Source organism: Brienomyrus brachyistius, chromosome 1 (genome assembly GCF_023856365.1).
Source record: "Brienomyrus brachyistius isolate T26 chromosome 1, BBRACH_0.4, whole genome shotgun sequence".
In the NCBI taxonomy this organism is placed as follows: domain Eukaryota; kingdom Metazoa; phylum Chordata; class Actinopteri; order Osteoglossiformes; family Mormyridae; genus Brienomyrus; species Brienomyrus brachyistius.
This window is the reverse complement of record NC_064533.1, coordinates 7,275,248-7,288,043: the sequence shown is the minus strand read 5'-3', so window position 1 is coordinate 7,288,043 and position 12,796 is coordinate 7,275,248. Positions and strand designations below refer to the sequence as shown.

The window sequence follows — 12,796 nt, the reverse complement described above, 5'->3', positions numbered from 1 at the left end:
AAATCACACTTGCCCAAACCCAGTTATGACAGACCAGGCCCAGCTAGCCCACACAAATAGGCCAAGACGGACTAGGACAATCCAACCTAAGCCAAATCGGACCAGGCCCAGCTAGCCCAAGCCAAGTTGGAATTGGCCAAACCGGACCAGGCTAAGCTGGACCAGGATCAGCCGGACCTGGATAAAACCAAGCCAGCCCAAATCAAGCCAAGCCAAACCAAGTCAAACCACGCTGGTCACATCTTTCACCTGGCCTTCCCTGGGACCTCCCCAATTGCTTTGTTGCGCCTCTCTGAGGGACCTCCCAGTTGCTTCTTATAGTCATCCTGTTCAAGCACTGCTATGCCCAATTTAAGGTGGCCTGGGAGATGATGCCGGGCTGCTCATCACAATGGGAGATGATGTGGCAACATGCTGAAGGTGTCCACGGGGCGTGAGCTGTACCCACCAGACCGGGGGGGGGGGGGGGGGGGCAGGGATGTAGGTGCCGGCCCACCACGGCAAAGGACGGAGGTGTCACATGACCGTTTACCATGGTGGCTTAAGACATGGAGCGATCTTTGTACGGTAAAATCAGTTCCAAAAGAGCTCGCTAACAAGTTCAAACAAAGAGTCTCTCTAAGCACCCTTAAATACGGACTCCTAAAGAGATTAAAAATGAGAGACTCTCAAATGGAAACGGGACATGGAAAGATCCCAACAAGTCTTAATGTGACAGCCCTGAGTTACCAGGAAATATGGAGAGCTGAACAATGTTACCCTGGGATGGAACACAGGAATTGGGAATGTTTTTGGGCACAAGAAGGAAAACAGGAAAACAAAATGGGAAGTAGAGAGGATGGTAGAAAGGTATGCACCATAGTGTGGTCTTAGGAGTCAGTGTGCACTCAAAGATCTGATAGAAAGGTCCAAACCTGGTTTTATGAGACTAAAAACAAAACGCAGGTGAGGTGAGTGAATGAGCAGGTGTCCTGACACCCACCCCCCGTAATCCACACGCACCTGATGCAAATCACTAAAGAGCATAGCCAACAAAAGTTCAAGCTTGGAGATGATGCAGGAAGACTGACAAGCGAACAGCCATGGCTTATGGAAGGAACGGCACTCCTGTTCTGTCCGTATGCATGGAAGTGAACGAATGAGATGGGCTTCCGGGAGAAGACACGCCCCCCCAGGGTTCAAGCGTGGCTCTGATTGATCACCCTGCTGAATCCTTGTGGAACCATTCGGGAAAAGATTTCTGTGCACAGGTCTCTGGATCAGCCCCTCACCACAGCCGGTCTCACACACATGCAGACGGCGCCCTCAGCAGGCACGTGTCCTGACATCCTTTAATTAAAAGCTCTGCACCTGGCACCCTGGAGATTCTCCCGCCTGAGAACTCGCGGCGTGTCTCTTGAGCTGTAGGCCTCCTTTAATCCCAGGAATACGATTCACTTGAGAATACGGTAATTATTCATAATGGCTCGCACTGACAGTCACTTCTTCACGAGAACCTCCCTCAGCGAGTCGAAACACTGGCGCTCCGAAGCCACATCCCTACTGCCAGGAGGAGGAGCTAAAGAGGCTTTTCAGCTCAGCTCTCTCCTCCCTGAGGGACGCAGGTACCTGGCGCCGGTGGCGGCGTTCCAGGTTTCCCCCGTTTATCTCGACAAACACGACGCAAGAGGCGGCTCAGTGCCGAACTCAGGAGCTCGGGAGATGAAGGCGGAACGAGAGAGCGACTGATGTGAAGCCGGCAGAGATTACAGGACGCGCAGGCGAATGCAGAGAGGTACAGGACAAAGCTCTGGGAGGAGAACCCAGAAGGAATATCAATCTGCTTAGCACATTTTATCCAAAAAAAGCATCAAGGATTTCAAATTTCTACCTGCTCCACTGAAGCAGCTGGATGATTCAACATGACTGAAGAGTCTCTGGAACCTTCCTAACACTCAAACATGGATTTTCCAACACAAATTTATACGAATTCCATACTCACAAGCAGCCTAAATAAAGTAACGTAATCCTAAAACCAGCTTATACATTCATTTAGTTAGCAATATCACTGAAAAAGCAGGGCCCTGCTAACAGAGATGAGCATGGCTGATCATAAACCAATAATATGGTAATAAAATTCCTATAGCACCAATTCTAATACTGGCCATCACTCTTCCCGTCATATGCCCATAAATGTCTTATAATAGATGCTAGGAAATAAAGGTGAGAGTCATTCTAAGAACACAGACTGAACAACCTGGTGACCCCTCGAAGGATGTGCTGCTGCCCCCTGCAGGCCAATTTGTGCATCTTCATGCTGCCAAGTCCCTTTGTTGCGAGCTAGAGAGACTGCAGTTTTTCTGAACACACTGCAGCACAGGCTCTCAGACAGCAGACATGGCCACCAACTTGTAACCCCCTTCCCCACCACAGCACTGCCGGGATGCCACTGGAAATCCCGAAAGATACGCTCTCCAAAGTAGCCACCTTCCTAGTGTGGGGAAGCGGGCTGCACAGAACGTGAACGCACACCACACACATGCCACGGACACATCACACACACAACCAGCTTGGTGAGTCTTAAAAATCCTTCACACAATGAGCTGCCACAACCTCAAGAAGACTATTTAAGCTGTTAGAATTCAATTTCCATGACAAAGCGAGGCTCCACCCGACTCCTTTCATAACATACCGTCGCTCGAAGGTCCTCATGAACAGGCCGCCAGAGAGGAGACGGCCGTGATGGAGCTCCCTGCTCCCTTACCTTGGTGTGAAGCTTGGCCAGTTGCTTATCATCCAGGTGGCTCTGGGTGTACACACGCCGCTTGTACCGGAACTGAGGAGGGACAAACAGAGCGGCAGCTCTGGTCAGCCGCACGCACAAAATGATAGCAACCAATTACTGTTGATGGGCACATTGCAGACAAAAGGGAAGCAAGTTCATGGCCACCGGAATGTTTTTCCAGACTATGCCTCACTGCAGTGCGTCGTAAGACCTTCACTGGGGAAAATGACAACCAGAACTATAGGGTTTCGGGATGGGAGGAAGTAACAGGTAACAGTAACACTGGACGATGGCCCTAGTCAGGTGATTTAACCCCCCTGCCCTGTCCTTATACTGTGTTGTGTATGGAAAAATTTTAAAAGTGGTCAACTACACAGATCGCCTGCATGGCAGCCGCAACAAATCACAGCAGGTGGACCAGGTGTGAGGTTTGCAAGGAGTGACATTAATCAACAACCCATCCGCCACACGTGCTCTTGATAAGCAAGATGGACTGCGGAGCTGTGATGGCGGAGCGAGCGCTTCACTGCGATTACATATCAGTGCTCCTGTACGGAAAAGCCAAGGAATGAGGCAGATGGGACTGTCATGATGACGTGCCTCATAAATACGCTACGTGGCCAAAAGTCTGTGGACAGCCACAGCAAATTTGTGCATCCACATCCATTGCTAACACATGCATAAAATCAAGCGCATAGCCATTGCACTTTTCATGTCTAAATTTCTGGCAGTGGGACGGCTCATACCGAAGAGCTCAGTGACTTTCAGCGCGGCGCCATCGTTGGATGCCAGCTTTACCACAAGTCAGCCAGTCAAATTTGTGCTCTGCTAGAGGAGCCCTGGTCGACTGTGAGTGCTGTTATTGTCGTCTGGGAGAGCCAAGAGCTCAGCTGTATAGCGGCACCAGCTCACAGAGCGGGACTGGTGATCACTAAAGGGCGCAGCGCGGGAAAATCATGCATCCACAGTCTCAACACTCACTAGCAAGTTCTATGCTACATCTGGAAGACCAGGGCGAGAGCTCTTCTTCTTCAGGAGCTTCCTGAAGAGAGTCTCCACCGCCAAGCGAACGCACACGAGCCTAAGATCACGATGCACACAAAGGCAAGCATCGCGCAGGGAGCCAACGTCCAAGCGGGCTTTTTGGAGCGATGAATCACGTCTCGCCGTCTGGCAGTCTGAGGGACAGATCCAGGCTTCCCGGCTGCCAGGAGAACTCTACCTGCCCGGCTGCATAGTGCCGGCAGTAAAGCCTGCTGGAGGACAACTAATGCCTGGGGATGTTTGTCACTGTCCATGTACTTTTGGCCACGTGGTGAATCAAAGCCAGTCTATGGGAAACAGAGTTTTCTAACCACTGCATCCTAAAACATCAGAGCCTCAAGAGACCACGAGCATCCCTTCCCTGCACAGCAACATGAAACAGGCTGTTTGCTTTATAGCTAATAACAGAGCTTACTGCTACCCATTAAAGAACACCAGGACTACTCATCTGGCAATAAAGGAACATGGTAATAACCATCCATCCATTCAGCCATCTCCAAACCACTGTCCAGTGCGGGGATACAGGGGGACCTGGAGCACAGGAAACATAGGCAACATGGCAGGACACACACACACACAATCACACACTATTGTTAATTCAGAGTACTGGAGTGAACTGGAATACCCCAATTGGGTAAATGCCCCCCTCAATCCCGACCAGGACAAGTGGTTAAAAGATGGCTAGATAGATAAATGAAAACGCTGTGATATTCAAAGCCAGCGTTCATTTGGTGTCACGCCAGTTTAACATGCTTGATGGAGATCATCAGAACACCAGGTGGGAGCAAGCAGCGAGAAGGCAGCAGCCGCTGAAGGCCTAATGCGTCCAGGCAGGCAGACGTGGCCAGAAGGGGCTCCCCCACCTGCCCCATCACTCGCGCACTCCACGGCGGAAACCGAGAAGGACGGCCCTCGAATGGGGAACCTGATCCAGTAAGTGGCTCCCTGACTGATGTTCGGGGAAAACTGCTGCCCATTGCCCAGAATCAGCGTGATGGATCCGTCGCAGGTAGCAAACCCTGCTACTGCTGCTAACTGCCATTATTAGTGACTCCTGTGACACCTCGGCGAGTCGGGCTGCAGGCAGCATGTGGCTCCAGCATTTTTCACAAAAAAAAGCTGCTTCTGTTCCTGCCAGCTCCAAAGTTCTGGAGCTGAGGCTGACAGCAAATCCTGCTTAACAACAATAACCTCTTTGGACTGGTCGGGGACGTGAAAGGACATCCGACACCTCGAATTATCGGCACAAAAATTTTATTCGGCACTTCACATAATAAACGGCAGGATAAGAAAGTAAAACATTTAGTGCATTACAAAACAAACATCTTCAAATGGCCAGACAGTCTGTAAACACCCTAAAATAAATGTGATACTGATCTAAAGTGCTGTAACAAAATGATATTCTACAGTTTAGATCCAAGTCAAATTATCTGTATGAATTATTATCTATGTAAGAACTGCACTGTATCAGAGAATGAGACAATCTCAGCGAGGTAGTATGTAACTCTGTAAGTCAAGGATCTGCACCTATGTCCGGAAGGTCATGGGTTTGAATCCAGTGGCTGGCTGAATAATCATATCACCGCTGGTCCCCTACATCCCAAACATGAGAGGGACCCCGTGCAGGTGTGTAGCTGAGTATGACAGAGATCCTGTCTTGTAGGTTTGAATCCCGTAGCCAGCCAAAGAATCATATCGCCCTTAACCTTAAATACTCCAGGGATACTGACTGACCCTGTACCTGTGTCTCTCATGCAGAGTCAGGGGGGTTATGTGATCATTATGCATGGGAATGAATCTGCAATTGCCTTTTGGCTTTGTGGTCCTCCCTTCCACAGGGGGCAGCGACGCTTTGCCTCTTACCTCCAGGTAGGGCACGGGGGCGATGGCTGGCAGAGGGTACTCCTTCAGCAGCCGCTCCTCATCCAGGAACTTGCCGGCCTTGCTGTTGTAGGCCGGCTGGAACAGGCCGTAGTTCAGCACGTCCTTCAGGCTCTGATTCAGAGTACACAGGATACGCTGCTTGGAGGACCAGATGGGCGCCTCCATGTTGAACTTCATGCATTTCTGCGGGAGACAGAGGAGGACTAAGACGGACTGTCAGCATCACGGGATGGACAGCTTTAATAACCCGACCAGTAGGACCAGAATGCACCAGGAATAAGACATTCATTACTTAAGTCAGTTGCTGGGCAGACAAATCCCGTTATTGGCTATAATTTACAAGAGGTGCAGGTTCACATAGACCTAAACGGAAAATTCCAGTTTGGAATCTGCATCCCTCTGCTGAAGCATCCGGCTTCAGGACCTCTGGAGATTCTGCATGATCCAGCCATCACCAGGCAGTTGGTGAAGAACCTCTATGCATGGAGGGCAGGTAACCATAAGCAGCCCATGTGGGACAGACAGCAAAGGTTTACGGGTCTTAACTTTCTTCACAAAGGGGGATTTCATTGGTGGGAATGAATACACATCTATCCTGTGGCTTCCAAACAGACAGGAAATGGACAGGAGTGAATGAGGGCCATTTACGCGCGCACACACACACACACACACACACACACACACACACACACACACACACACACATGCTGCCTCACAGCAGGATGTCAACACTTCCTTGTAATTATGCTCGCCTGCTTTCCAGTTAATTTGTAACCAAAGTATGGCGTCAGCAGGCAGAAAAAAGGCTCGTCATGGACAGAGTGAAGGCACTCGATCATTCGACACACGTCAACCTGCCGCTATTCCCCTAAACGGCAGGATTCGTGTCCTGAGTCTCCCAGAAGCTTCCTGAATACAGACACCTGCAAATCGTCTTCTGCTTATTGCAATAAGTCCTTCAATTTGTGAGGCCACTGAAATAAATTTTCAATCATTACATCGTAACACTTTTCGAATTAGAGCAAAGATTCATCACCCCCAACAAAAACAATAAATAAAACTAATTGAAAAAACACAATCAAAACATCACTGCCTCATGGGAAAATTCTGCTGCTGACACAAGCAATATTCATTCCTTAGAAGAAATGCCAATTTTTACCCATTTAAGTAGCTTTGTTGTGTGAATAATTTCTTCTCAAATTGCTATCAAAAGGACGAACAGCATGGACGAAGAAGAAGACAGAAGAGACTCAAAAATTAATGTAGACATACCAAGGAGTCATATGACAAACAATTTGACCACAGATGCCGGTGGAGGTCAGGGATTGAGATGGCAATGGACAGTAATCTTGTTTCAAAGAGAATTGTGATGAATGCAGTGGAAATAAAGTGGGGCTTCTTCAAGATACTCCAGAGATGGGTGTTCTGCTCTCTGCTAGGCTTCAGAGAGAAAGCCGCACGAAAAGCGATTAAGCTGGCACGCCTGTATTTTACCATTGCTGTCTTTTCAGAAGTTAGAACAGTAATTCCAGGAGTCCTGTCCTGTGGAATAGTGTGATTCCTAAGATAGAGATTCCTAATAGCTTCTTTGTTCATGCAAGACAGCTTTTCCTTTAGCTAAGACACTCATTAGGCTTATAACGATTCAGTCCAGACCACAATTTGTGAGCCATGGTTCAGGTCATATCTTGATTTTTGACTCACGGGTCGGTTCATAACTTGACTTTATTTACTTGTTTTTTGGAGGGGGGTGGCAATAAGAGAAAATGCTGGAAAAAAAATTTGGATTTTATTAATCTCTAACAAAAACATGTTAAATTAACTTCACATAAAATCCATACATAAACAAAATAATCAGTCAGTTTTATTGGCCGAGTTCCACATGCAAGGAATTTGTCTCAGTTTTTTTCCTTAGTTATCCAGCAAAACCATGTATAGCAGATTCAGATAAATTTAAAAATAAAATACTACACTCCACTGGATAACCAGAATGTTCCCACACCACTCACTTGAACATTCGTGAATGCTCTGCAGTCTCAGGGTATTATCCATCTTGAGCTAATGAAACTAGCCTAGCTTTTACCGCAGCCACAATCTCTCGATCATTATTAGACCAAAAGAGTCACATGATATATAAAGTTGTAAGACGATAAAGTAGACATAATGTGTAAAATGAATTACGAGCGTGCCCAGTTTACCGACGGGAATACACACCAGTTCAGTGATTATTAGAACAGGTTATTTGGTTGTGTTTTCCTAATCATGCACAGGCAGATGAGGAATTCTACGGAGCCCCTTAGGTGTCATGGTACAGAAAAATATTATCTCGTAGTAATTTGAGCTCTCGAGTTAGTAATTCATGCACTTGAGTTAGTAATTCCTGCACATGAGTTAGTAATTCATATTCTCCAGTTAGTAATTCCTGATCTTGAGTTATTAATTCAAGCACTCGAGTTAGTAATTCGATCCCTCAAATTAATCACCAGTTAGTAACTCAAGAGTATGAATTACTGACTCAAGTGCACGAATTACTAACTCAAAAGCACGAACTAGTAGCTTGAGAGCATGAATTACTATGAGAAAATGTTTTTTTCTACCATGACACTTAAGGGGTTCCGTAGAATTCAAACTGCAAAATCACTGTGATGTTGATACCACCACGGCATTATCTTCTGCATTTCCGCGTCTTTGGTGCCCCCTTTGGTAGACTTTGGGCAGTGCAGATCAGGGTCTCATAAGAACTTAGATGTTGAGCTGGTTTTTGCAAAGGCACCCAGCTGCGTGTTGAACGTGGGACAGTCGGATGCTAGACGCAGGGGAATGAGGATATACCTGCATCTGCACATATGAAAGGCCACCTAGCTGGGGGATGGGTCCCTATGACACAGGTGGGCCTACAGGACCCATCTGCACGCTGGACCTTTATCAGACATGATCCATAATACCAGGCCACACCTCTGTGAAGCATGGTTATTAGGGGCCTTTCTGGGGACCTGCGGATAAACCCACTCCCACCCCGCCCCCCTCCTACTACCCCTGGAAGAAGATGTGTTGACTTATTGACCTACCTAGCAATATTTATGCCTGTCAATGCAATGAACCCCCCTGTCGGCAGCTTAGGTTAACCTCATTGCTTCACACCAGTTCCGTGTGTGTTTATGAACTCATTTTCCACCCTGCACAAGTGCTCGTGTGTGTCTATGTATGTGTTCTCATGCTTGCATCTTGTTCATCTTATATGCAGATAAATTAATTATTGCCCTGGCATCAGATCTTTTCCCTGTAACACAGTGTAATCCCTGAAGATAATATCGCATGACTCGTATTCCCCCAGTACCCGTTGTCTGCGTCAGAATTGCTTCATATAATTTCCTAATTTGCATTTCAACAGATGCCCTCCAAAACATTTTTAATACTACTTCTGCATAATGGCACGCGTGCCTGCGACCTTTCATTTCCAGCTGTTTCTGGGAAACAATCTATATATAAAGGGTCAGCTGAAAACTAATATACACTCACTGGCCACTTTATTAGGTACACCTATTCAATTGTTCATTGAAGCAAATCTCTAATCTGGCAATCACATGTCAGCTGCACAATATAAAAAAATTAAGCAGATACAGGTGTCGAGCTTCAGCTGATGTTTGCATGAAATACCAGAATGGGGAAGAAAGGTCATTTAAAATGACTTTGAATATAGCATGGCAGTTGATTCCAATAAGACTGTTATGAGTATTACGGAAACTGCTGATCTATTGGGATTCTCACGCATCTCTAGGCTTTATTTTGAATGGGCTGAAGAAGAAAAAAACATCCAGTGAGCAGCGGTTCTCTGGGCGAAAATGGCTTGTTGATGTCAGAGGTCAGAGAAGAATGGCCAGACTGGTTCAAGCTGACAGAAAGGCAACAGTAATGCAAATAATCCCTCGTTACAACCAAGGTATGTAGAAGAGCCTCTCTGAACACGTTGAACCTTGAAGCAGATGGGCTACAGCAGCAGGAGACCACACCGGGTGCCACTCCATCAGCTAATAGCAGGAAACTGAGGCTACAGTGGGCACGGGCTCACCGAAACTGGACAATGGAGGATTGGAAACATTTTGTCTGGTCAGATGACATTTAGATGGTAGGGTCAGAATTTGGCGTACACAAAAATGAAAGCGTGGATCCATAACTAGAGATGCAAGGATCCAATATTCGGATCGGCATCAGTGCTGATCCAGACCTATTTGACGGATTGGGTATTGGCCACATGTGATCGATTCACATGCGATACTTGCATATTTAGTCTCTAAAAAGGTTGCATTTTAAATCCATTTGTACAGTCAACTGCACGACAGCTCTTTTCCATTTTAGATATGTTTTTTGCGGCATTCAATCTGAGCACTGCTGGTGCCACTTCTTTTGCTACTCAGTGGATGTGAGCGCAGTGACTTCCGCCTGCAGTGACATCATGCACATACCCTTTGCAGCAGGCGGAGCGTAAGAACATCAGATAAGAGGGTGACTATCTGCAAGTATTTTAAGCTTTTAACAGCAACTAGTAGCAGCAACTTGCAATCTTTGTAAAAACAGGCTTTGAGAGGTGGGAGTTTAGTGGAAAGTCCCACTAAACAAAACACATGCAACTGTGTGAGACAACGCGAGCAATAGGGAAAAAAAAAGCACTGGATGGTTTGGGAGTCGCCAGCTTGAGCTGTTTTGCGCACTCGCTACAACTCGTGATACACAAGGGGCTGCTATCGCAAGGAAGTGCAAGGGATGCTGCTGGCAGTGGGAGAAGAATTGTGGGACATTTGCCACTTGCATATCCACGCTTGCAAGATATTCAGACTGAACTCAAAAGGCCTCAAAAATGCTTAATAGATGCACAAACGAGGTGGAACAGTATGGTATGTATGATTCTAGTGGCCTAATAAAAAAATAATACCATACATTTTTTCATCTGTATTCACTAGTTTCAAAATAATAATATATAAAGTATAAATACATATTTATTCTATTAAAATATGAAAGTAAAAAGAGCTCTCGTGTTGGAAACTGTATTGGTATCAGTCGTGTATCGGAATCGGATCAGAACTGAAAAAATGAGGAGCCCATCACTAACAATAACGTACCATGTCTCAAAGCTCATATCATCTCAAACCGGTTTCTTGAACACAACGAGTTCTGAGTTCTCTGTACCCAAATGGCCTCCACAGTAACCAAATCTCAATCCAACAGAGAACCTATATTGAATGCGTAATGCTGTAATGACAAAAATCATTGAGGAATGTTTCGAGCACCTTGTTGAATCCATGCCATGAATAATTAAGGCAGTTCTGTAGGCAAAAGGGTGTCCTACCTGGTACTAGCAAGATGTGCCTAATAAAGTGGCCAGTGACTGTATATATAAAACACCACTCTGTCAAATGTTGGTCTCTGCCCCCAAAACAATAAACACTGCCTCCAATCTCTGGATGCAGATGGGCACCCAGCCGGACATGAAAAGCTGAATGATTCACAGCCAAAGCCTTAACAGATAAAGACAGGAGTCGCTGGAGATGTTACGTAACAGGAAGAGCCGGCCAGGAGCAGCAGTTATCCAGACTTCCCACTTTACTGTCTGCTTTGACAAAATAGGCTGCTCTAATGCAGATTCATATACTGGTCAGGAAAGCATGACAAGTCGATCATTCACCCTTCGTCTGACCTCATGTCAAGCAATGGTTTGGGTGATATTGCAGTCGGACTGAGATGAACACCCTCAAAACCCTCAAAACCTGGATACATGGATTTTATTTGGAGGCATGTTGATAAAAGTTTTGGGAACCATCTGGACTATAGGAAGCCACCGAACATGGGACCATGATGTGGGACCATGATGTGGGACCATGATGTGGGACCATGATGTGGGACCATGATGTGGGACCATGATGTGATTATGGGGGAAGACAATCCTTCATCTATACTGAAGGGAGGTGTGAGTTTCCGCTCCTGACTAAAAAGAACACACAAAATAAAGGCTGGGAAGCCCGTTATTGAGGCAGAAGGATACAGGGGACACCGCTTTCACCTTTGACCTTTGCACAGCTCTATGGTTTCAGAGATGACTGTTAGCTATGGGGCAAAACATCTACATTCTAAAAGGAAAACAGCACTGGCACAACGACTCCTCGTGTTCGACACAGCGTGTCTTGTGAAAGGGCCGCCTGAGCAATAAATCAAACACAGTTTCCACAACCCTGGGACCCCACTCAGGATATCAGAGCAGAAGATGCATAGATGGATGGATAGATGGATGTGCACAGCTCATGCTCTCTGTAGCTGCCCATCCACTAAATAAGCCATCAGTCAGTGCTAACATGTAAAATAAGTAACTGTATTTTCTATAGGAAGTGCATTTACTTACAAACAGCTATTTTTATATATATATAAACAATTCACATTCAAAGTCAATACAGATTGTCTGCAAATATGTGAATCACTGAGACGTTACGAAGCCACGTCTATCACCTTAGAATAAAATCATGGATTGCAAATCACCTTTTTTCTAAACAAGGCAAAATTTCTTTTCCATTCAGGCCGATTAAACCTATTCCTTTTAATTGTTCATTGTTTTCGGCGAGGATTGCACTACGGTTTGGCTTCAGCTTTTGCAAATATCAGCTCTAATTGTCATTTTTATTTTTATTTATTTTATTGACTGATTTTCCCCATGTGGTTAACGCTGTTCTGCTTACCTCTCACATTTGGCGAGCTAAGCGTCTGCACTCTGCTAATTAGCTCCTGCTGTGGTGGCTTGACGGACATGGCCTGTCAGGGGCGGCATAGAGCCGCACGACAGACCCCCTGCGCGTCACACAGATTCTGAAACAGGCCGATATCACAACATTCAGCCTCAGAGACAGAGATGCGAATCTGTCACACTTCTATTCCAAACTGCAGGGCTGTATTAAAATGCCATCCTGTTAGATGCCATTCTTAACGTTGCGAGACGATTCAAAACCCATCTAGTGCTCAGTCACCGGATCATTCTACAGCTGGTAACTCACACGCACTGCAGTAAATGGACAGAACAATCTACTCTGTATACCACAATGTTCCCTGAGCACATGTGTGTAT

The 12,796-nt window shown here is 46.2% G+C and overlaps 1 protein-coding gene across 5 annotated transcripts in view; it reads right to left on the bottom strand.

Moving 5' to 3' along the window:
- Nucleotides 1–12,796, bottom strand: part of shank3a (SH3 and multiple ankyrin repeat domains 3a) — a 203,219-nt gene that overhangs the window by 116,323 nt on the left and 74,100 nt on the right. For all 5 annotated transcript variants that reach the window (XR_007394607.1, XM_049006201.1, XM_049006200.1 and 2 more), the window contains 2 exons: nt 5,672–5,875; nt 2,744–2,815 (listed from right to left, as the gene is read on the bottom strand). Coding sequence is in view for 4 of the 5 variants with exons in the window: in XM_049006201.1 (XP_048862158.1) it covers nt 2,744–2,815; nt 5,672–5,875 (276 nt within the window). In the remaining variant the exon portion in view is untranslated. The remainder of the gene's footprint in view (nt 1–2,743; nt 2,816–5,671; nt 5,876–12,796) is intronic.